This window comes from Pteropus vampyrus, unplaced genomic scaffold, assembly GCF_000151845.1.
Source record: "Pteropus vampyrus isolate Shadow unplaced genomic scaffold, Pvam_2.0 Scaffold25, whole genome shotgun sequence".
In the NCBI taxonomy this organism is placed as follows: domain Eukaryota; kingdom Metazoa; phylum Chordata; class Mammalia; order Chiroptera; family Pteropodidae; genus Pteropus; species Pteropus vampyrus.
In genome coordinates, this window is record NW_011888806.1 from 12,542,943 (window position 1) to 12,568,321 (window position 25,379).

Here is a 25,379-nt window from a genome sequence, read left to right on the forward strand (position 1 = left end):
GCATGGCTGTAGAACTCTTGAGTCTTTAGGCAGCTACTCTCTCTCTCTCTTTTAGCCTACTCTGTGCCATGCTGGTGTCACCTGTCTTCCTTCAGCATAACCCATGATTACACACATTGAACTAAAGTCAGACAGCCAAGGAACAACTTGCCCATCACAATACATTGGTAGTGATTCTTTCTTGTTTTTTAATGGAAGTGTTTATAGCTATAAATTTCTCCCTTAGCACCACTTTCAATGTGTCCCATAAGTTTTATGTTGTGTTTTCATTTTTATTCATCTCTAAGTATTTTCTAATTTCTTTTGTGATTTCTTCTTTGATCCCTATGTTGTTTAATTTCCACCATTTTGTTAATTTTTCCAGCTTTCTTTCTGTTATTGATTGCTAATTCCACCCTATTGTGGTTGGAAAAGATACTTGGTATGATATCTATCTTTTAAAATTATTGAGACTTAATTGTGGCCTAACATATGGTCTATCCTAGAAAATGTCCCATGTGAACTTGGGAAGAACATGTATGCTATTGTTATTGGGTAAAGGTTTCTATATGTCTGTTAGATCTAATTGGTTTATCGCATTAAGTCCTCTGTTTTGTTACTTATATGCTGTCTGGTTATTCCATCCATTGTTATGAGTGGGGTATTGAAGTCTCCAACTACTATTGTAGAACTGTCTATTTCTCCCTTCAATTCTGTCAGTGTTTGTTTCATATAGCTTAATGGTCTGTCATTAAGTGTATAAATGTTTGTAATTGCTATATCTTCTTGTTGTGTTGAACTTTTTATTAATATATAAGGTCCTTCTTTGTCTCTTGTAAACTTTTTTTTTATTTAAAGTCTATATTGGCTGATATTTGTACGGCCACTCCTGCTTTCTTCCTGTTACTATTTGCATGGAGTATCTTTTCCTATCCTGGCTCCTGTAAGCTGCGTGTAAGCTGCTCCAGGAACACATGAACATTTGGCTGCACTGAGCTGGAAACAGCCCTGGGTAGCTGTCACTGTGCTAAGAGCTGAAATTGACTGAAATTAACTCCAGATAGATAGTGTCGGACTGAATTTAATTGTAGGGCACCCCAGCTAGTATAGGAGAATTGCTTGATATGTGGAAAACCCACACATCTGGTGACAGAAGTATTGTGTAGTAATAATATGAGGGCAAGGGAGAAAAGCACAAGAGAAGTGTGTTTTGTCTATTCATAAGTGTTATGAGCTGAATTGTATCCCCCCAAATTCATATATTGAATTCCTAAAATCCAGTACCTCAGAATGTGACTGTATTTGGAAAGAGGTAATTGAAGTTAAATGAGGTCTTAAGGATAGACGCTAATCCAATATGACTGGTATCCTTATAAGAGAAAATTAGAACATAGATACACACGCAGAGGAAGGACCATATAAAGACAGAAGGAGAAGACAGCCATCTATAAACCAAGAAGACAGGCTTCAGAAAAAAACAATTTTGCTGACACCTTGATCTTGGACTTCTAGCCTCCAGAACTATGAGAAATAAATCTTTATTGTTTAAGCCACCCAATCTACGGTATTTTGTTATGGCAGCCCTAGCAAACTAATATAGCTGAAAGGCATATTCCCACAAGAGTATGCATTAGAGATTAGGAAATGTATTTGAGATCCAAAATGTTCCGTTCCATTATGTTCTAAGGCTGACTTTTATTGGTGTCTCTACTTATATCTCCTGGTGTCATGTCAAGAAGGGGTACGTCTGGTAATGTTCCTTTTAGGAATGTATCCTGTACCTGTTTGACATATACTGTGAAAATGATATTTCAAAAATACTTGACAATACTAGAATGTACCAAGAAGGAATCTGTCATAGTAGGTATCAAGCCATACTTCATGAGTCTTCCTATAAAAATTTCAAATGATGGGAGTTTATGGGGACTTTGAGGTACAGACTGTATTATCATCATGCTAGAACTTTAGGTGAAAGGAAAGTATGCTTTTTAGAAAATTTAGACTTTTTTGATCTTATAACAGATAATCTCATTTCATATTCTGATAATTTGGTGAATGATATAATGACATTTCTGATTCATAAAATTATCTTACATAGTTCCTTGAGTAAATCATCTGTAAAATGAGGTGTTTTTTTAAATAGAGTATATCAAAGGAATTCCCCAGATTGGAAAAATAAAATCCATAGGTATTTCTTTTTTTATTTTAGGCAAGGCAACCCTTGGTTGACCTCAAAGATTGCAAGAACCCCGTCAGCTTATAATCCTTTATTTTTTATTTTTTTATGCCTACAGCACTTGGTCTTCCTAAGTGGTCTTCCATCCAAGTACTAACCAGGCCCGACCCTGCTTAACTTCTGAGATCAGATGGGATCGGGCTTGTTCAGGGTAGACAAATCCATAGTTTTTGAAAAGTAAAATTTAGAGTATGACAAAGAAAAGTTTCAGTCTGACCAGAAATCTTACAAATTATTATTCAAACATATTCAAAGCTTTGCAATTTGGGTAACTGAAGGAAATCTATTTGTAAATTTTTAAAACAGTTCTTCAAGTGGAGATTTCAGAGTTGCTCTATTTATCAAGTTTTTCTGAGTTATCGTATGCTAATTATAGACAAGGCAAAGTAAAAAGAAGTAAAATTCTTTTCACCAATAGTTCAGTATTGTTTGAACCAATTTTCCCTGTTATTGTGGGTTATTCCTTGCAGCATTCAGTTGTCTTGTTTCTTTCATTTCCTTCATCTACAACAGTTCCTCAGTCTGTTTCATAACATTGACATTTATGATGAGTACAGGTCAGTTATTTTATAAAATGTTCTTCAATTTGAGTTTGTCTGATGTTTCTTCATGAGAAAATTCAGCTAATGCACTTTAGCAAGAACATCGCAGCCTTCTCAGAGCACCTTATCAGGAGGCATCTGATGTCCATTTGTCTCTTTACTAGTGATGTTAACCTTCATTATTTAGTTAAGGTGGTGTTTATAAAGTTATTTTTCCTCCTGTCATTTATAAATACCTTTTGGGGAGATATTTGGAGACTCCTTAAATAACTTGTCCTCTATCCTCTAGTTTTAGTATCCGTTGCCTCTGTTGAATATGATGATGATGATAGTTGCCAAAAGGGATTTTCTAGCTTCATGATTTCTTCTACATTTATTAGTTGATATCCTACTGTAAGGAAGAATTTCTCTTACCCCATTTATTCATTCATTCATTCATCCATTCATTTATATCAATGTGGACTAAAAGATTCCTACTTTATCGAATGAGACATAATCCATTACTACCGTTATTTATTTTGATACTTAGATTACCTCAGATTTGGTCAGTATCAGCCCCTTCCACCTAACTCCTATGTCAGGTTGACATGTTTACATCATTCTTTGAACCCATCTTTACTTTCCAGCACCAAAAATATTGTTTCAGGCTTATCTTGTATTTTCTCTGCCCCAGCTCTTGAAATCAGCCTTTTCTCCAAGGAGCACTAGTTCCTTTTAGTGAAGAAAGGAACAAATAATTATGTTTTAAAAGTCTTCTTAAAACAATTCTATTGTTTGTATGGGTCCAGTGTTCAGGCTTTTGGTAATCGATCTCTGTTATGGTTCCATTCAGCCAGTGACATTAGTCCATTCATCTTAATTAGTAATTGCCTCTTATTCAAGAATAATGACTATTAGTCATGACAAGGAAGTATTCCTAAACATGATATCTTAGAAAGAAATATTAAGGACATAAAAAAAGTTTTAAATACAAAGTTTTAAAGCTTCTGTATTAAAAAGAATGATCTTAAATACAATTAAAAGAACCATCTAGGAAAAAAACCACTTTCAATATAAGACAGACAACTGGTTACTTTTAATATATAGACACTCTTAAGTCAATAAGATATGAAGAGCAATAGAAAAGGGGTACATATATATACACATATAGAGAGAGAGCGAGAAAGAGAAAGAGAGGGAAGGAGAGAGGGGGAGTAATTCACAAGAGAACAAATAAATGACCTAAAAACATGTCTCAGCTTCATGAGGAAGCAAAGTAGTACTAACTACATCAAATGAAATTAAAAGAAAATTTGTGACCTATAACATTGGCAAAGATTCCATTTAATGATATTTCATTTCTTCGAGGCACTCATTTCTTATAGAATTGTAAGTTAGAACAGCTTTATTATAGGACAATTAGATGATATCAATTAAAAGCCTTAGCAGGTTTTGGTTTTATGGTACTAGGTAAGGGGAGTATTCTCAGATGTAATATCTATTCCTATAAAGCATTCAGATAAAGGAGACACGACTTCTTCATATAAAGCCTGTTTAAACATTATAATTTTCATTCAAACTTTTACCTTAATCCTATTATCAACTCTTACACATTTCTATAGTCACTCAAATTGTAGCCTATGTTAGGGCTTCACCAACAGGTGTTGGTATACAATACATGAGGCTCCTGTGTCAAGGAAACTCAGAAACTTTTCTTCTTCACCTCCTGACCATTTTATCCACTCCTGTGCATAAGGTTTGGGTCCTCAGCCCCACAACCCCGGCCTTTTCGCCTGTCTTTATCTTGATTAACTTCACTATTGCCCAAGCCAATTCCAGATCAGATTTCTCATTGTATTCTTTACCTTTCAGTTTTTAGAACTTCTCCAAACTGGGGTAAATAGAGAAGAACTTGTTTGGGGCATTTTAATGTTAGGAGACCAGCAGGGGTCTTTTGAGCCCACCCAAGCTTTGATAATGCTGTATTAAGACCTTTTTCAACCCCACCAATATTCATTTTATTCCTCACATAAGCTAGGCTAAGCTATGATGTTTCAAAAAGTTAGGTGTATTAAATAAATTTTCACCTTAAGATATTTTCAGTTTATAGTGGTTTTATCTGGGTGTAACCCCATCGTTAAGTAGAGGGGCATCTGTAGTCTGACATTTTGCTTTCTTTCAATCATTTAAAAACCATAGCTTTGAACATCATGTGTGGATAATTGTCATGTCCTGGACTTCCCACTCCCCATATCATTTATATCAAACGATTCAACACAGTATGATTATACCTGTTTTTAAGCCGTCAGAACAACGTTAAAAATCTGGGTATTCTTTAACCCGAGTCCTTAATTTTCTAAAAGCAAACACTCCAAGAAACCCAATTCGTCTCCCGTTCCCACCATCCTCCTCTTCCCCAGTTGAACGTCGCTGGAGAGTTCTAGAAGACACAATCTTGAAACTCTGTTAGTATTTTAGCAATTTCGACAATGGGTAAAGGGCAGCATCATGCAGTTTGAAACCATAAACGCGGCATATCCATTGTAGCATTACAATGTCACTAAGCCATGCTTCTTTTCTATCAGCAGTGTTCATTTTTAATAGTTTTGTACTTATACCACGGATCCCTCAGCAGCAGCTGGCCACCAAAACGCGCTCCATGCCCTCCCAAGTCGTCAGGGAAGCCGGGGAGGAAACCCCTGGCGCCGCGCGGGGAGGAACACAGGACCCGCCCTGCCCCGCACAGCCGTTCCGCCTCGTCCACCCCAACAGAGGGCGCTCTCGCCTCCAGGCCGGGGCCTCCGCTGAGCGCGCCGCGGCCAGAGCGCAGGCGCAGGCCCCGCCTCCTCGCTCGGCCCCGCCTCGCCCGCCTAAGGCTCCGGATCCGCCGCGTCCGGCTCCGCCCCTCCTGCTGGCTGCGGCGCCAGGAGCATGGAGGGCGAGAGTACGTCGGCGGTGCTCTCGGGCTTTGTGCTCGGCGCGCTGTCTTTCCAGCACCTCAATACGGACTCGGACTCGGTGAGCCGAGGGGCGGGGCGGGGTCCGGCATCGCCTCGACTGAGGCCCCGCGTCGGTGCCCTCCCCGCCGCCGCTGCCCGGGTCCCGGCCCGCGAGCTCCCAGACGCCGCCGCAGCGCCGGCCTCAGCCTCCGAGCTCTGGCTTCTCCCGCTCCCGGGTGGCTCGAGGTGTCCTTCCCGCCCGCTAAGTCTTTTCCAGGATTAGCCTTTCTCTTGTAGTCCATGTTTATTTCTCTGTCCCAACCCTAGTGTCTCACACACTCCCATTTCTTTCTTTCAACAGTTCCCCTTTTTTTCTGATTCAACTTGGTTGTGAAAGGCTAGAAAGTTTACGTAGCGTTTTCTTGCTACCGCTAAGAAGGTTGCCGGTTAACTCCGTTTCAAGTACCTACCTACAGACGTTTTCAGACAACCAAATTTTTTTCATGCAGAGTATGTGCTGCTCTTGTCGAAATGGTAGGGTGGGAAAGGAATAAGAGATGTTACATCCAGTGGCTATTTTTTGGGAAACCTTAATAAATGAAAAAGCTTACTTTGGTATCGGATGTCTGACTTCAGTTTGCATTGGTATTAAATTGTAAGGCCTCACCTCGTTCCTTTCCTGATGCTTTCAGTTATAATTTAAATATTTGTTTTCAAATATTAGATATTTAAATGTTTATTTCATACTAGTTGCCTTGGTTCAAAACCTCTGGATGAAGTAGTGAATAAATACAGTGCCAACTTTTAAAAATTTATTGTTATGAAATTTAAAAAACTGGAAAACTGAGTTCGAATAGTGTCTTAGAGTGTTTAGTAACTTGCTAATACAATTTAAGAGAACACCATACTGAACAAAGTCTAGTAATTTCTTAAATAACCTTGTAGATTAACACCTAGCAAAGAGCGAATATATGACAATTTAAAATGTATGGAGCTGTGAAAATTATTTCAGAATGTCATAGCAGTATAAACAATGGGTCTTTAAGTCCTTTGCAGCTTAAAAGATTAGCCCTCGGAAAGTAATCTAGTGTTAGGCCCTTGTTTCTTAGATCTTTTTCCTAAAAGTCTTTAAAGGGTGATTTTCTGGATAGCTTTATTTGCATTGTCCCTGCTTCCTTTCTCCAGATTTGTCTAGAACACTACAGTGTAGAGTTCTGGATTGTTCTCCCTTGATTCCAGTAAAGACTCACATTGTGGAAACATTCCTTTTGTGCGCTTTAATGAAATGGGGGAAAGAAGCATTCTTAATTATAAAGACAAGATCTTCATTGTCTATTAAGCACAGTAGGTCTTTAAATGTGCCAAGCGAAATAACTGAATTCTCCAAAATTCAAAGAAGTCACTATTGTGGCAAAATGCACATATTTTTTAAAAACTCGGGGCTCACAGCTCCCCTTTTAAGAAGCAGACATTGATACCGAATTCCAAATCTTTAATATTTTTCACAATTTTTAATCTAAAAACATTGATCATTGTGTCATTTCATAGCTCAGAAGCTTCCACTGGCTCCCAGAAGTACATGCCATTAATTCAGAGTCCTTGGCTAGTCATTCAGGATGCTCCATTATTGGGCTTATTCCTGTCTATGACTTCCTGACAAATGGGAGCTTTCAGTTCCAAGGCAAATGACTCTGTTCCTTGTTCCTTAAGCACTGGGTGCTCATTTCTGGCTTTAAGCCTTTTATGCTTCCAAGTGTGCTAAAATACAGTGGTATTTACAATCTCTTCATCTCATTTTTATTTCATTGTTTGTGTTTCCCAGCTGAACTGGAAGTGCATCTGGTCTTTCTTTTCTGTGCCCCGAGCTGGTAGTACATATTGTATACATTGTAAAATAACTTGAGAAATATTGGTTAGTTAAGTGACTGAATGATAGTTCTTTCAGTGTATTCCATATACTTACTGCTTATTTTTATACATAGGAAGGTTTTCTCCTTGGGGAAGTGAAAGGTGAAGCCAAGAATAGCATTACTGATTCACAAATGGATGATGTTGAAGTTATTTATACAATTGGTGAGTCACTTATTTCTGTGTCTCCTATTTTTCATGGTTTATGCTGAAAGGGATCAGAGCATGAATTGCTTTTAAATTCTTAACAACAGATACAGATTTTTAAAAGCAAATTTTAAAAGAATATATTGCACTCATTTCTCAGTTAAAATTATGGCCATCATCTGGTCTTAAGCAGGAAACAGTATGGGACATAAGCAGATAAGATTACTGTGGGGAAACAAGGATGAAATAGCTCCTGCATATATTTAAGTGGCAAGAAGATGGCCCAGCAAAAGAAGGAACCAAAACTAAGAAAAAAGGTAAAAGTTTAGACAAAAACATTAAATGCTGCAGAAAAGTTGGAAGATGAGAACTGAAGCAGCTCAGTGATTATATAGTTGAAACTCTTGTAATTTCTGGAGTGTAATAGGGAGAAGACCAGACTACGAGGGTTTGAGGAGTGAGTGGTGAAGCAGCTGTTCTTTCAGGTGGGGAAAAAAGGGAAAAGGGAGCTTTAAAATATATAGGGAGTTTTCTGATTATATATGGTTTTTTCTAAGCATATTTTTTAAAACAAAATTGGTGGTGTACTTTATAAAAACTTTGGCCTCATGACTTCTTGTGTCATGACCATTTTCTCATGTCAAATAATTCTCTAAATATCATTTTTTATAACTGCATTGTATTCTCTATGGCCTTACTCTTATGGCTTTATTTAATTTCAGTCCTTTAAATAAGTAAATTATAATCAGAGTTATTTCCAATTTTTCATTATAAGTTTACTACAGTGAACATCCTTGTACATACTTTTCTATATCTATTTTAGATATATTCATATTATAACATCTTTCCAGAAAGATTATATCAGTTTATACTCAGTATTCATGTCATTTTTTTGCCACTTTAAAAGGTTGAAAATATAAGTACATATATGTAAATTTATATAGATATGTATACAAATGTATGTATGTATAAAATAAATATATAAATAAATTTAATCTCACTCATTAGTCTCCTCTATGGTAACCACTATTGGTTTCATAAAGTATTATTTCTTAATAGATACATTTATAAGATTACTCTAGGGAAACAAGGATGAAATAGCCCCTGCATATATTTAAGTGGCAGAAAGATGGCCCAGCAAATGGGATCATACTATACATGGATATTTAGAAGATATCATTGGTGCAAAACAGTGTCAATGTATAATTTGTCATTCTTTCTGATGGCTTCATATTCCTATTGTAAGGATGTACCATACTTATTTAAATAACTATGAATGACTTTCTATTTTTTGTTAATACAAAATAATAAAATAGTGAACATTTTATTGTGCATATATCTTTGTGCCTTTGAGTATATCCACAAGTCACATTCTTAGAGGCAGACCATTGCTTTTTGGAAAGTCATGCCATCTTAGATTCCTCCACAATATGTGAAAGTGCTTGGGTCCTGATAGTCTTGCATCACTAGATATTATCAAGTCTTTTAATCTTTGCTAATTTGATAAGTGAAAAAAAATCTTTTTAATTTGCATTTGTTAATTACAACTGAGGTTAAGTGTTTATGTATTTGACCTTTTGGGGAATACATTTTTCTTTGAAAAAGAAAAGCCTGTTCCATGCTTTGACTATATTTCTCCTGGGCTATTTTGCTTTTTCTTATTGATTTATAATATCATATTATAACATAAGAGAATTGGTGTTTGTCATGTATTACACATTCATTCGGTTTGTAATTTTACTTTGTGTTTTAATTCTGCTCAGACAGGAGCCTTAAAAGCAAGCCCTTAGGGCATTTTTCCCCCTAATTCAAATTAGTATGCTGCCCAAAGTATGAACATATTTTGAGCAGTTTAATTAAGCACCTATTTATTGAGCAACTCCAATGTGCCAGGAACAATGCTAATGTTTAAGGTAATAGGCAAGTGCTGTAGAAACACCCAAGTATTTGCTCAAATTATTTTAAAATACTGGATTACTTTAAGACACACAATAACAGGTAAAATCCAAGATCTAGAAATTACTATATTGCTTTGGTTAATGAGATTTTCATCATTTTTAAACTTTCTTATCTATACCAGAGAATGTTTGGCTGTTACCAGTTACAAAGACTGGTTCTGTCCACAGTGTTTTTTCAGACAGAGGGATTTATCTGAGGGTAGCATATATTTGCTAGAAAAAACATGTCTAAAGAGGATGATCATGTTTCCTATTTAGATGTATTTCTAGTGACAGAATAAAACTCACCTCTTAAAAGATGTTGAGAGTTTTTTTCTTGATAGTCTGTAGTTAACATCGACAAATCTTTTGTGAAACTAAAGATATAACAGTTCTTTTTATCAACTAAGTAAAATTAGAGCATAACCTTTTTAGAACTCAACAAAAATATACCAATTTCAAATTTATCTATTGTGTTATCATTATTAAACATTTAGAAGGAATATAACATTCTAGTTACGAGTGAGGCTCTGGGTTTGAATACTGGCCCTACCACTGGCTTAGGAGAGCCACTTAATCTCTCTACCTCTTTAAAATGGAAGGAATGATAACATTTGTCTCGTAGGTTTGTTAGGATTAAATGAGATAATGGTAAAGTACTTCCTGGCATGAAGTGTTCAATATGTTATTCAGACGACAATGTAATCATAACTAAAAATTATTTTTTTCCAGACATTCAGAAATATATTCCATGCTATCAGCTTTTTAGGTGAGTAGTAAGAGCAAGTAAATGATCCACTGTGAAAATTTTTCTCTGCAAGTGAAGTAATTTTTAAAACTAACAAGGTATCTTAGTTACCAGTTATACATGGTGGTACTGATTAAAATGAAAGATTTTTTAAAATTACATGAAAATTCACTTGTCAATTTTACCCTAATAGTTCTTTCTCTGTATTTATGTGCTTGCTTTAGCTGGTCTCCACTGCCTCTCCCAGGTGCCAGTTCACCGTGAGGGTTGCTTTGCCTTCTCATGCCCACTCATCTCATTGCATATTTTAAACTCAGTGACACATTCTTATACATCAACAGGAGCCTTTTTTCTACCCTTTTATTCTAGTTTATCTTCTGTTTCCTCACTTATCATATTTTTTAAAGTTATCTTTTGTCTATTAACTGGTTAAATTCTTTAACTTACTTCCTATTGCTTTTCTAGAGTGAAAATTTGTGTTCTTAGTCCTACAGATAGCAGTAATATTGTTAGCCCTAATATAGGCTGTGATGTTTTTTAAAACTTTATTGAAGTATTTGAAAATTTTTTATTGTTATGTACATACAGAAAAGTACACAAAAAATGAATTTTAATAAAGCAAACACTGGCACCCTTACAACATGGTGTAGTTTTATTGAAATAGCTTTATGAAAAATCATCTTTATTTTCTTATAGTCACACTTATGTACACATCACTAAGGTTGTGTAAGTTGCAGTGGAGCATATGGTTAAGGTGAGAAAGATCTATGGTAGAGAATGATAGAAATAAAGGCATAGTGTAGTCTTATCCTGCTGTACCTAAAAGAGGTATAGCTCCTATAGTGCCTAAATATAATGGATCTACAAAAATATTGGTTGATGACTAAGGGATTCTTGGTGGAGACTCATAAAAAGCACTTCCTTAAAGGACTATAGACCAGCAAAGGATTAAGAAGGGAGAGTCCAAAAAAAAGTGATTCAATATCTTCTGGTAACCATCTTAAATAATTAGACCGAGATGTGGTTTCATAGTGTAGCGGTTAGCACGTCTGCTTTACATGCAGAAGGTCCTGGTTTCACACCAGGATTTCTTGAGTTCCAAGCCAATAGCATACCACATTGTTTCTTCCTCGTTTTAAATAATATAGGTGAACATGTTAAAAACAGTCTTCTAATACCATATTTCTTGGAGTCCAAATTGGATAAGCTTTAATATCCAGTTTTATGTTCTGATACAGAGGGTGACAAAGTATGGTCCCATGCCCGTTTTTATATGGCACTCTATCTCTTAATAGTTAATATCTTTTTTAAGGGTTGTAAAAAACAACAACAACAAAAAACAGAGGAATATGCAACAAAGACTATGTGTCCAGCAAAACCTAAAATATTTACTATCTGGCCCTCTACACAAAAAGTTTGCCAACCCTACTCTAATACATTTCTCAGAGTTTTCCACAGGAATACACTGATTCGCTTACCTCAGGAATCTGGGGGAAAGTTCCTGGAAAACAGGCCATTAGAGCCTAAAACTTAATATCACCTTTTAAAAAATTATGTAATGTAACATGAATTCTACTGCACAATATATCTATTTCAATATTAAAATGCCCTCCTTAACAGAAACATCACATAAAATCAGTGCTTGCACAGAAGATGTACACCATTATCCTGTTCTGGTACGTTGCCTTATACTCCAGTTTGAGAAGCTCAGAAGTGGACTTTCCTAGAGAAATACAAGAATAAACTCTTGTATTTAGAGTTTTCATGTTAGAATAATAAATAGTAAAATGGATCTATTTTATCAGCCGAATATCCCCCTTTGGTAGATGGAATACTTTATTTTGTATCTCCCATTAAAATTTGAATGGAAAAAATTTTAATACATCTTTGTTAGTTAAAAAGAAAATATATTGCCTATTAGGATGTATCATTTCAGTTTTATGTAACTTAATTTTTTTCAGTGTACAGATTAGAATTATCAGTAAAAGCCCATTACAGTGACTATTATTTGTAAAGGATTTTGCATAACATATTTCACCATCATAGAAAAGAATATTATTTATCTCAATGAATGTTAAAAAGAGGAAAATATTACTTGTAATCCCTGTTATTGGAGGGGAAAGAAGGCTGGAAGTAAACACGCTTTATAATTTTTAAAAATTGTCTTTTAAGTTTCCCTACATCTTTGGCATTCCAACTACAGGACAAAGACCACTAAACTAAACCAATACCTATTCTTTTCCCGCCTCCCCCATCCCCCCAAAAAAAACAACCCAACGAACTCCTATAACATTTCTTAATTTGATACAAGTATGGCTTTTGAATAAATTCTCCTTTTGTTATTATGCTTCATTATTTTACATACTCTTGTATATATCAATGTATTTTTTTTTTTAAGTTTCATTAAGTAAATCATGAATGAATTGTGAACTGGCTATGTACCTGTATTTAATAAATCGTTTTGTTTTAGGTTTTAAAAAAATGTAATGCCTAAACTTATCTCCTGAAGTTTCTTCACTCCTATTCCTTTTTCTTTGCTTATGGACATCATATTTCTACCACTTTAAGTCTGTTAATTTGAGAACTTTCTCTATTATTTATTTTAGAACTTCATCTGACAGGCAAGTAGGTATTGGTTGGAAGTTAGGTTAGGAGTAACTAGAAGTAAAGGTGCTAATAAAATCATATTTTTAGCTTATTTGAAATGCCTTTAATTTTGGCTTTTACAGCTTTTACAATTCTTCTGGTGAATTAAATGAGCAAGCACTGAGGAAAATACTATCAAGTGTTAAAAAGGTATTCTTGATTTACCTTGTCTTCTTTTGGTATTATAAGTATTACTTTGAGTTCATAAAAATATGTACTACTTTGACAAAACTTTTAAGCAGCATTTGTCTTCATAATGTTCTATAAGGCAGGTGAGGAAAGGCTTGTTCTTTCCAGAAATTCAAAGGAGTTACTTAAAAGTAAAACTAGTCATTAAAAGTATTAACCTTAAAAAAAAGTATTAACCTTGTTCTCATCCTTGGAGTTATTTCTAAACAGAACCTGTCTCTAATCCTGATGTAACAGAAACATATACATAAATTGGATTCATCAAATGAATCTTCGGCTAACAACTGTTCGAGAACAATGTTAACATCACATGTAGGAATGCAACGTTTTCTAGAATTTGACATTTTCAGCAATCGAAAATTACTATACTTTGTAAATGGAAATACCATTACTAAAAACAGAATGCTATAAGTAGAATGATGTCATTTGTTTCCAAAGACTATGGATATACTAGAGCAATGTGAAAATAATAACAAAAGCAAGATATTTTGAGGCTAATTTGGGGGGTAAAGTTAGGACCATAATCGGCAAGTTATCAGGGTAAACACTGCACCTGCAAGTGCCGCCAGCGAGTTTGCTTGGGGCAAACGGGAAATGAGTTAATCAATTACTGTTTTATATAGCTGCAGTTACTAATTTTTATAGTGCAGGGATGATTTCCTACATAGCACCTTAATTTGAATCCTCCGCAGCATACTTGGTGTTCAGTTAAAACTTACTGAATAACTGAAATAGATTTTTTTCCTAAATACAGAATTTTTTTCTGGGTACTTTTTTCTTAAAATTTTAAATCTGACTTGACAATAAAAGTAAATTCAGTAAAAGAAATTTGTTTCAAAAAAAAATCCTTTGTTGAAAATGCTTAGTCTTTCCCCTACGATTATATTTGGGTATTTAAAAATGTACCTATAAAAGTTTGTTTTAAAACATAATTTTAATTTCCTCAATTTAAATGAACAGATATGAAAGTTGCTGAAACTGTCACAGATGTATCTCTAAGCAAAGTGGTTGTTTTTCTCTTTTTTATGCTTATTAAGTTTTCAGCAAATGAGGCTTATTTTTCCAGTTTAAAAAGATAAAGTTGTAGTAATACAACATGTTTAGCATGTTACAGCTTATAAAAGCCTTTTACATGGTCTTATTCAGTCTTGAAACCAACTCTGTGGGGTAGGTGATATTCTCATATAAATTTCAGTTTTGAAAACTATTAGGTTAAGCTTATTTATTTCAGTTATTTGGCAAACCAAGTATCCATACAGGAAATTGTTGTTTTCATTGACATTTTCTTCATTTAAATTTTGACCAAAGATTAAGATTTTGCCACCCTGAATATGCCCAGTCTCATCTGATTTCAGAAGCTAAGCAGGGTCTGGCCTGGTTAGTACTTGGATAGGAGACCACCTAGGAATACCAGGTGTTGTAGGCATTAAAAAAAAAAAGATTAAGACTTTAAGATAGCAAATGTCATAAAGAAACTAAGGGAAGTTAAGAATCTACATTAAGTAAAACTAGCCCTATAACTGAATGGAAAGTAATTTAACTCCAAGTCAGTTTGCATACTTTATAAAAGTGTAAAGTGTATATTTAAGTGTATGCTTGTTTAAATATGCCCCAAACCTTGCTGAATATTAAAGGCATTTTTAAAGCTGTCAATTTTTTTGTTAACAAGACACATCATAATTGTAACCATGAAGGTATACACCTGATATTTCCTGTATTTTCTTTCAGGATGTGGTTGGTTGGTACAAATTCCGACGTCATTCAGACCAGATTATGACATTTCGAGAGAGACTGCTTCACAAAAACTTACAGCAGCATCTTTCAAGCCAGGAGCTTGTTTTTCTGCTGTTAACACCGAGTGTAGTAACAGAAAGCTACTCTACCCATCGGCTGGAGCATGCCTTATATAAACCTCAGAAAGGGTAAATGTTGGCCAGTCACTAGCTATCTTCAGCTAATAGAAAAATATACCCAATATTTTTATAGTACTTTTTGCAGCTTACCAAGTATTTTCATATGTTGTTGCATTAGATTGTCATAATAATACACTGAAGTCTGTCTTCCCATCTGATTTTTATAGATGAGAAAACAAAGGTCAGATAAGGAAATTAGAAGCCCAGTGTGGAATGTTGACTTGTGTTTCTGGTACCGAGGATTTGCTTTTATTTACCATAAGATGGAAAAAACTATGTGCTTTAGATACTAGTTGGTAAAGGATATAATGTAGAATGTAAGCCTCGGCACTTGAGCAGCTCTACTGTAACCTCTGTGGGGAAGCACGGTAGTTCTTGATGGCCCACCAGAATGAGTCAACAGGGACTCCCCACAGGCTGTGTACACAACATTTTCATGGACTATGAGAATTAAGTTGAGAGTACCAACTAATGTTAATATTATTTATGGAGGACAGGATCTCAACAATACTGCCTTTTATATGTGCTTATCAGTTAAAATAGCCATTAAAGTATTTTTTTTCACATAATTATCTTACACTGTATATACTTCGCAACTTTTAAAAGCCATTTTCCTCAAGTCAGTAAATTCTGTCTTCAATAAGTAGTAAGGAATGGCAATTTCTGTTTGTTTTTTAATCTTGTAGGAAAAGGTAGTCTATACTAATAAGTAGATGCCAATCTTTCACTTTATTCTAAGTTTATGTTTAAAAATTTTATTTCTTCAGACTTTTTCATAGGATACCTTTAGTGGTGGCCAATCTGGGCATGTCTGAGCAACTGGGTTATAAAACTGTATCAGGTTCCCGTATGTCCGCTGGTTTTAGCCGAGCAGTCAAAACACACAGGTGAGATTCCTCAGTTGCTTCCTCACTAAACTTATTCCTATTCAATTTTTGATAACTTAAAATCAGCAGCATATCATTTATGATTCTTCCATTGCTCAACTACAAAGAAGTTTTTCATCATATAATTAAATGAATTCTGTACACTGAGGAAATGGTAATTTTTTACAGCCCTGAATTTTTTAAAGAAGATGGATCTTTAAAGGAGGTACACAAGATAAATGAAATGTATGCTTCTTTACAAGAAGAATTAAAGGTAAATTAACTTATCTAACACTTAAAGACCACTTCTAGTGTTCATATCAAATTGATCACTGAAATTTTTTAGGGATAACCTGACATTTGATTAGATTTATATTTTAGTTTAGTTTAGTTTAGTTTTGGTAACAAAGACCTCAATCTATGGCCTTTAAATACAGTAGCCACTCATACTATATTTTCCTGTTATCGTCATTCTAGGATCCACATTATAGAAGCAGCCCTTATGTGGCACAAGAAAGCTAGTGGTTACTCACAACATCTCTTAAAACTGCTCAGGCCTGTCACTTCCACTCATATTTCATTGGCTGGAGGATATCACATGACAACAGGCAGGGATATATAATCCTTTTACAGGATAAAAAGGGAAGCAAATATTTGGGAACAAAACAATCTACCACAGTACTCAGTTCTAGCTAACTGTGGCAGTTCAGGTCCTTTGAGTAGACATCAAGATGGGTTTAGACAAGCAAGAGATATATTGGGCCTGAGGATAGAGAGGAGAGAGTACCTGAGAAAAGAAACAGGGAAGGGAGGATGATTGGGTAGGACAGGAAGCTTTAGACTGCAGAGCTAAAAAAGTTTCAGCCAGGCTGATGTGAAGTCTTTGAGCAAAGCTGTCCTGTAGGAACAGACTTGTAATAATACTCTCAATGTACTCAGTTACTAAGCCTAGGGGAAGTCTGGCCCAAGCACAGAAACAGTAGTGGACCCAAAAGGTTGGCAGCTGAGGCTGTCAGTCAACTATGCTTCCTCTAGATGGAGATCTAGGTAGTATATTTCCATGGCCAGCCACTACACTTATCAATATAACACTCTAAGAGAGATGGGTTTAATACATTTTACACACTCCTACTATGGATAATACAGGAATTTTAGAAAAGAGAGAAACACCCAGAATTCCACCATTGCAACATAACTACTTTTACTTCGCCATACTCTCCAATTCTTCCCTAATGTATACATGCTTTTACATACTTGACAGTGAAGAGGGCATATAAATGTTTCATGATTTTTATTTACTTGATATATCATTAAACATTTTTCATGTTGCTACATATTCTTTTCTTTTTAATAGCAGTGTATTTCATAGAGCAGTATATTAGAACTCTTAGGTTAAAAGTACTAACTTGGGCTAAAATAGGGAAAGTAGAGGTATGTTACAGGAACTGTATGCAGAAAGCAGCTGAGCTTCAGGAAGGAACTGGAATGAGGAGCTGGAGTGCTATCAGAACGTTTTCTCCCTTTGTGTCTACACATTGGTTTCTTCACAGTAACTACAGATCTGTTTACTCACCCACTGGAAATGAGAGAATGGCCAACCCACAGCTCCTGCATTAAAATCTCTTCTATTCAAGAGATTAGGGTTTGTTAATATGCTATGTCATTTCTCTGCTTGGGTCAGCTAGGGTGAAGTTGGTGAAGAGGTTACTGGCAAATCCTTAACAACAGGGCGAACAAGTTCGTGAGAAATAGGCAGAGCAGACATCCTAAAAAGTATCCACTAAAACTGGCTATAACAACCTAATACCCTATAATTGGAAAGCAGTTACTTTTGATTTGATATTATTCTAAGAAACATCATCCTATATAAATTTTGTTAAACTACATCCCCAAATGAAATCACTGAGTCAGAGGATGTTAAACTTCAAAGTGATGACACAGGCCAGTCTAGTTTACAAAAGTTTCTTTTATAGGAATTATAAAATTCCTATATGAAAATTATTTCATAACACTAAAATATAGTCGCTTTTCTTTAATGTTAAATGTTGGTGGTAACTATGCACCTTTCAAATTAGCACAGTATTTTTTGTTTCAAAGTGAGTTAAATATATATTTTTTTAATTCTGTGTATTATTAAGGAAATAACTGGTACGATAAAGCTACATATAAATGGGAAGTTAATACACCTGTAAAGCTTTTTATAACATATAAAGTATCATACAAATGCTTGTTGTGGAGTTCCTCCAGAAAACAGCAAAATTAAAATTTTTTTAAAGGCAAATAACATTTGATATTATGTACCATGAAGGATTTTATATTATTTGTGAACCTAGACTGTAGTATACAACTTGGAATTTTATCTGTGCCCTTAAATTATTTTATAGAGTATATGCAAAAAAGTAGAACACAGTGAGCAAGCAGTAGAGAAACTACTAAAGGATGTAAACAGATTAAAACAAGAAATTAAAAAAAGAAAACAAGCTCAGATTGAAGCAACACGTAAGTAAAAAATTCACACATTACTACTATGCTTTCAAAAAATTCTGATTTGAATTGTGAATGAGCCAACTGCACTAATGAATTTGTCCACTTTAACATTAAAAGCAATCGTTATTAATACTTTTAAATCCCACTGAACAAAGAACAGGGTACTATTGTAGCTACACTATTATTATTGATATTAAAGAATATAACTGATTTTCTTAGAATATTGTGGCATGAGTTACAATTTGGGATTATGCATGTCATTTTTCTCACTTTAGATAATTTGAGAAAACTGTTAAAGAGTTTTTGACTTAACCATACTAACAAGTAGGTAATTATAAATGCTTTGCAGAAGAAATATATGTTTAACTGTTATTTTATTTTTGTTTAGGAGAGAAGAATATCCAAAAAGAACCTCAGGAGAACACTTTTCTTTGTCAAGCTTTACGGACCTTTTTTCCAGATTGTGAATTTCTTCATTCATGTGTTATGTCCTTGAAAAACAGGCATATTTCTAAAAGTAGCTGTAATGCCAACCACCACCTCAATGTGGTAGACAACCTGACCTTAATGGTAGAGTACACTGACCTTCCTGAAGCTAGTCCAGCTAGTAGTACTCTCCAGCTGAAGCGTAAAGCTTTAGATACAGATGACAGATGGCAATTCAAGAAGTCACGGCTGTTAGAGATACAAAACAAACTATCTAAAACAGATACTGATAGTAGTAACCAAGAAAAAGCATCCACAAGCAGCCCTGAAACAGATGAAGACTTTGAGAAAATGAAAGGTTCTGGTGATTATCCACAGTCTCCTACATTTTGATTCTTTTAGGCTGAAAGATTTTTGATTGGCTAAAGGGTCAAACATTTCTATTGTTTTTGCTATATTCAGCTATTTGCAGTAACACATGAATAAGTCCCTAGTGCATTTATTTTATAAAGTACTTTAAATATCAGATACTTTTAAAACCAAAATCGTTTGCCCCTTTTATTAAACTGTCGAGAGAAGTTTAAATATATTTTAAACTTGTACCGCATTGTTTAGAATTGGGAGACTAGCCTTATTTTCACAATAGAAATAAGTCTAAATATGAAAATGTATTTAATTGTTTCTAAGTCATTACAATTCCTACTCCTTAAATTATGATAAGTACATTATGGCTAGGGTTGCCAGATAAATGCTGAACACCATACAATATTAGGTACATAGTTATATTTAAAACTTATTGTTTATCTGGAATTCAGATTTAATTGTATGTACTGTATTTTTATCTGCTAAATCTGGCAGTTCTAATTATGGCACAACTTAATGCAGCACGGCGTAGTGTGGTTTCTTTAAAGTGAAGAATTTAAAGAAACTTGCAAAATAACCTAAGTACAAAATGCTAGTAGCTGTTTTTCATTTTAAAGCAACCTCCATTTCCAGTCTTACTCAGTTGTCCTAACTGCACCTAATTTGACAACTTTTTTTAAAGCTATTTTTATTGTCATTCCAAAGCATTTAGTTTTTATTGCAACAGTAACTTTCTTTTTAATGCTCATTTTTCATCAATACAATAAATACAACTAACAGGTCTGGGTACAAAATAACTGATTCTAGGCAATGCAGAACTCAACAGGTAGGAGAGCCTTGGGCTTCAGTAATTTTTAGGAAGGATGTAAAGCCCCATTTTAATCCAGTGAGTTGGTTAAGTGGAGGTTGGCTTAGAGCTTTTACTGTTTTTTGTATTTGTCTTTTCCATAATTGTGAGACTTTTCCATGAAGCATACACATCACATGAAGCCTTCGTGTTTCACTCACTAGATGAAATGCTAACACACTTTGACCATTGCTCTTCCATCTGTTACTTCCTAAGTGATAGAGCAAATTCATAGGTTAGATAGTATCAAAAACTATCATCTTCTACGTATGTGTTAACATGCATTAGTTACCGTCGGGTGCTTATGAAGCCCACATAATACCAGGGATGATTTGTACAAATAATGAATTTCTTACTGGGATTGTTTTACTGGTTATATAAGCAGCACTGTGGTGTTACGAAGGGCAAGAGGGAAAATAGTTCGTCAGTCTGAACCCTAATTTAAAAATAACCACAAGTATCACCATGGCATATAGAACTTACCATATAGAACATAATGACTAAATGCAGTCAACAAATGAACAAAACTGGGTACACAGGCTAGACTAGGTACAGCAGAAGCAACAAGCAGCCAACATGTGCAAATGTCTTCTCTAGACAATAGCTTGAGATTTTTCAAAGACATATTTACTCAAACTGAAGTCTAAACGTGCCTTCATACTGTTCAATTTACTAAAATGCTATAGAGGTACAAAACTATTTAGCTCATACTTTTGCACAGCAATCCATCTCTTTGGAAGAAAGCAATACTAAACTTTCAATCATAGAGAAGCTTGCTCAGGTCATTAGTACACAGCTGAACTTCCACAATTGAGTTTGATGGCCCAACTTTCAGGGTATTCAATGAAAAGGAGGAACACTGTCCTTATAGGACATTTACTTCCAGTTTCTCTCCATCTTTTGACAATTAGTTTTTATCACTGGAGTAAGATAAGATGACATAACAGATTGCTTATGGATTGGTTTATTTAAAGGCCACTACCAGTTTCAGGATATATTACTCCAGCAATGTTAGGTCCCGTGACAGCACCACTATCCACCCAAAGTAACATCTCTAAAAGGGAAGACCTATTGTCTTAGACAGGCATACCTGTAATTGCTAATTAGAAAATCTCCTTGAGCAATTTCAAGTCCACATTGTGTCACAGGGATTTTTACATTATACAAGCATTCCACTTTCTTGCATGCATATACCTAAAATTCTATTTACAAGACAGAATCTGGACCTAAAGTAAAATTCCAATACAAGTCATCTCTTCCGTATTTAATATCCAATTATCAGTGTTCTATTATTGTATTAGCTATCCTACAGTACCAGTTTTTTAATTCATGTATGTAAAATGTAATGAGTAGTGTTTCAAATAATCAGGTTTTATTGAACATTCACTGGTATGGACAAGAAACTCCCCTTTTTTACTCAAACTTTTTCTTCATACGATTTCATATTTAAAGCTAAAAACTTTATAGTTTGTGAAGATTTAGCCTATTTTCTAAAGTTTATTAAATCTTATGGTTTGAGTCAACAACCATTTATTGTAAAAATAACTTTATTGATAACATTAGATAATTTAATCCCGATATTTGATATTACAAACTTTAGGGTCTTTGAGATACACAGGATCCTTGTATGTAACTGGCATAAAACCTGTAAAGAGATAAATAAAGTTCACAAAAAATGAGCAAAATTTTGATTAGCCCAACTCATTTTTTCAGATGTTCTTACCCATTATTTGAGCTCTCTTAATAGCTTTTGTGATTTCTTTTTGCTTCTTCCCACAAAGACCTATAGAAAAGGATTTCTTATTCATAAAAACATACCAATATTCAAAATACATATAACAATTGTCTACGTCAAGGAAGGATTGGAAAACCTGTAAATAGCCAGACAGAAAGTATCTTAAGCTTTGCGGGTCATACAGTCTGTTAGAACTTCTCAACTCTACTTTTTTAGCTCACAAAGCAGCCAGCCATAGACACTATGTAAACTAAGCTATCTGGTTTGGCCTATGGGAAATATGCCCACTTAAATAATAGTCTCGGAATGACTATAGAATACTCCAAAATATCAACACAATTTTTTAAACACAAGTATTCTACATGTTGTCAGTTTATAGTTACCTCTAAGCATGAGACATACAAAATAACACCCCTTTTGGCCTAAGAAGATGCTTTCTTAATACTAAGCTTTCTAATAGTGATTTATAGCACTATATGGAAATTTGCCAGTTTTCTTAACAGAAGCAGATTTATGTAATTCTGATCTACACTTAAGTTGCTATTAAGGGAAAACAATACCTGTTATGTGCCTTCCATAAATGCAGCCAGTAAATGGAGAAATAAACTGGGACAAAAGCTGTTTGAGTTTTATTTGGAAAGGAAAAAAAATTTACATTAATACATTTGTTAACCTTGATTGTGTAAATTTTTTAAAAAGCATACCTTATATCACACCTTCAAGTTATATGGTTAATAAATTTCAGACAAACTTCATAAAATATGAAAATACTGAACTATGCTCATCTTATTAATGGATCATCTTTTTAAATAACTAAATTATTAAACATCTCTTATACATTGTGTCCAAAAAAGTGTATACAGCAGATTAATGAGTATATTCTTTCAGTTTTAAAGTTGTTTTCTTGACTTTTTCAAGAGATACTTTTCTAAAATACTGCTGTTCACAACAAGGTACTAAAACATTTCATCAACCATGGTAGGCTATCACAATATCAGATGACAGTGAGGTCTTCAAGAGGTACAGATAAAAAAATATCAAGCCACTTGCTGTAATTTATGTTTTGTCAATTTAAATTCTTTAATGCCTTCCATGTGCCAGGCAGTATTCTTGGTACTATGCATAAACCTCCTAATATGTTGCATTTTAAGATTTCTTGGCTTTTCTCCCTCTAAGGCAACAACTATCATTTTATACTACTGTCAGTGTACTTAACTCTAGCATCATTCTGTACCCCAGATTTGCCACTTCATTTGCTGAGTTGCTGGATAACAGATAAAATTATGTTTGAAGCAGTGATATTGGTGATGAGGTACAGAGATCAACTTCACCAGAGGAGCTTTTTCCAACTCAATTCCAACTGAGAATTACCACTATAGTGAGCTTTTGTTAAGACACTGGGACAGAGAAAGAAAATAGGAAGAAATACTGAGCTGAAATAATAGTAAATGAGGGAGAGCCAAGGAGTTATTAGAATACAACAGAAATGCCTTATACACAGAAATATAACCAGATTTGAAATTACAAAGTTGCTAAAACAGCTACCCCTACAAAAGCCTGTTATAAAAGTGACTTGATTCTCTTTAGTTAGGACTAATATAAAGCACCTAAAATCAAGTATCACAGTAAAGTAAAACCAGATCTTACCTGCACATTCTTATAATCTACACGTTTTCCACACAAGACACATTTTTTAAGAGGCTCCTTATAAGGATTTTCCATTGGAACAGGCTAGAATAAAGGGAGAGAAATCTGGTAATACAGTTTAATGTGTTAATTTTGAATTAAAAAAAAAAATTTAAATCTTAAGGTTACCACATTTAAATCTATCAAAAGAATCAGTTGTACCTTACTGTGAAAAGGAATCAACAACAGCTTAGCTTATAAAGGAAAAATACTTCTGAAAAAAATTCACTGTTGTAAAAATTTCAGTGTGCTTGTCCATATTTTGTAAAAGTTCTTTGTCTTACTTTGGCTAAGGAGGAATAGTCATGAGGATTTGGGGATAAAATGTAATCTTTGGAGACAAAAAGGTTTATGGGAGAAAAAACTTCAAGTCTATAAGTGATTCCTCAAATGTTTTTGTCCAGATTTTAGGTGACTAAAAATTCTTAGCTTTAAATTAAGAAAACTTACAGCACAATGGCTATCATATGCAATGCTTAAATTAGAATCTCTAAATCCATTCCCATATTTGTTTTATCACTATTTTTCTGTTATAAAACAATGTCCCCATGGTTCACTGTAAATGTAAGGTCCTTTGATTACAATTTTGTGGCTCCCAGACTGCTTAAAAAGTTTGTGGCAGCCTTTTCGTCTTTTCTTTCTTCACTACTGCCTTTAATGTTTCTGTCACAAGCCTCCCTCCTACAATCAGTATAAGCATCTCTAGTTTAGATTCTTAATTTAGAAATGGCTTTGAAGTCCTTGAACCTCTGTAGTTGTATGTAAAATTAGAAATGAGTGGGACAGTGTGCCTTTTTCCAAAAGAGTCCATAGCTTTCATTAGAGTCTCTGTGCGGTTTATGACCTAAAAAGGAGCTCTAGTAATTTTCTTTACTCTCTTGAACTATGGTGTAAATAAGACCAACACAGATGCTCAAAGGAACTAGAGGAGTTCTTTTGTTTTTTTCCAACCCCCCAAATTTTCTTAATCCAATTTATTTTCAGCTCACATGTATTAACTGACTATATTCCTTCCCTACACATTACTAAGTGCTTTGTATGATCTGATTAGTGTCAAATTATCTTTGCAATGTAGCAAGAAAACATACTGCCGAAGTCCAATGCTAGTACTTAAAACCCATAAAAATACATCTACAGGTTAAAAGAAACTGTATTTAATATCCTGGTATAAAACATTAATTTTGATCCCTCATTTATTAAGACACTTCCCCCCGCCTCATGATAAATGGGACAAAGATAGAATTGAATTTGAAATGGGGAAGAGAGCCAATCTGCAATCTGTAGGTAAGCTTTTGTACAAACACTTTGTTAGATTATTTGCAATTATTTCATCCACCAAAACTCCCTTATCTAGTCCCTAAAGCACATATCTTTAAATTTAAGATCTAAGAAGAGAAATATAGCATTACAGAAGCCATGCTTCTTGCTAGGAATCTAGGAATTCTCTCACTTCAAAACTCAAGTGACTACTCCTCAATGAATTACAATTTCACACTCAGACAACTGATTACGGTTTTGTCCTCCAGCTGAATTCTATTCAAATAGCTAAAATATAAGAATTTGGTCATATTTGCAAATGTCTTATAAAAAGAAAGAAAAAAACAATCTTACCAGGTCTTCATTGCTGGCTACCTGTTTATATTGCGAACAACTTCTCCACAGCACTGCAAGTAAACATACCAATTCTTTTTGTTAGGTGAGTAGCTAAAGAAAGTGTTTTTTATGGAGGCAAGATGAATCAAGGGACACAGTATAAATAACAGGTTTTATATTCATCATACTCACAATGACCGGATAAAAACCTTT

General features: G+C 34.5%; 2 protein-coding genes and 1 pseudogene across 6 annotated transcripts in view; 1 reads left to right on the top strand and 2 right to left on the bottom strand.

Annotated features, from left to right (window-relative positions):
- Positions 1-2,264: 2,264 nt before the first annotated feature.
- LOC111737311 lies at positions 2,265-2,384 on the bottom strand (annotated as a pseudogene).
- A 3,224-nt stretch (positions 2,385-5,608) lies between these two features.
- Positions 5,609-21,837, top strand: ABRAXAS1 (abraxas 1, BRCA1 A complex subunit). Of its 4 annotated transcripts, XM_011356337.2 has the most exons (10): positions 5,648-5,754; positions 6,037-6,185; positions 7,658-7,748; positions 10,400-10,436; positions 13,145-13,211; positions 14,979-15,172; positions 15,931-16,050; positions 16,219-16,303; positions 18,414-18,528; positions 18,905-21,837. In XM_011356337.2, the coding sequence occupies exons 3-10, from the start codon at positions 7,718-7,720 to the stop codon at positions 19,333-19,335; spliced, it is 1,080 nt and encodes a 359-aa protein (XP_011354639.1). In that variant the 5' UTR covers positions 5,648-5,754; positions 6,037-6,185; positions 7,658-7,717; the 3' UTR covers positions 19,336-21,837. The 4 variants fall into 4 exon arrangements, with proteins under 4 accessions (XP_011354638.1, XP_023384220.1, XP_011354639.1 ...); XM_011356336.2 differs by lacking the exon at positions 6,037-6,185 and having other exon boundaries at positions 5,609-5,754; XM_023528452.1 differs by lacking the exon at positions 6,037-6,185 and having other exon boundaries at positions 5,634-5,754; positions 7,662-7,748.
- MRPS18C (mitochondrial ribosomal protein S18C) overlaps positions 21,682-25,379 on the bottom strand; it is a 4,129-nt gene continuing 431 nt past the window's right edge. The window contains exons 2-6 of one of the 2 annotated variants that reach the window (XM_011356334.2): positions 25,185-25,237; positions 23,535-23,618; positions 22,448-22,505; positions 21,876-21,935; positions 21,682-21,797 (exon numbers count right to left, since the gene is read on the bottom strand). In XM_011356334.2, coding sequence (XP_011354636.1) covers positions 21,721-21,797; positions 21,876-21,935; positions 22,448-22,505; positions 23,535-23,618; positions 25,185-25,237 — 332 coding nt within the window. In that variant the 3' untranslated portion in view covers positions 21,682-21,720. Of the gene's footprint in view, positions 21,798-21,875; positions 21,936-22,447; positions 22,506-23,534; positions 23,619-25,184; positions 25,238-25,379 lie in introns of those variants that run through there. The other variant, XM_011356335.2, reaches the window with a different exon arrangement.

What these genes read in the sequence shown, in the direction of transcription:
- ABRAXAS1 (XM_011356336.2), top strand. Translation starts at nt 5,668, where the DNA reads ATGGAGGGCGAGAGTACGTCGGCGGTGCTCTCGGGCTTTGTGCTCGGC. An exon ending in TACTATCAAGTGTTAAAAAG is followed by an intron (nt 13,212 to 14,978) that starts GTATTCTTGATT and finishes ATTTTCTTTCAG; the next exon opens with GATGTGGTTGGTTGGTACAA. An exon ending in AGCTCAGATTGAAGCAACAC is followed by an intron (nt 18,529 to 18,904) that starts GTAAGTAAAAAA and finishes ATTTTTGTTTAG; the next exon opens with GAGAGAAGAATATCCAAAAA.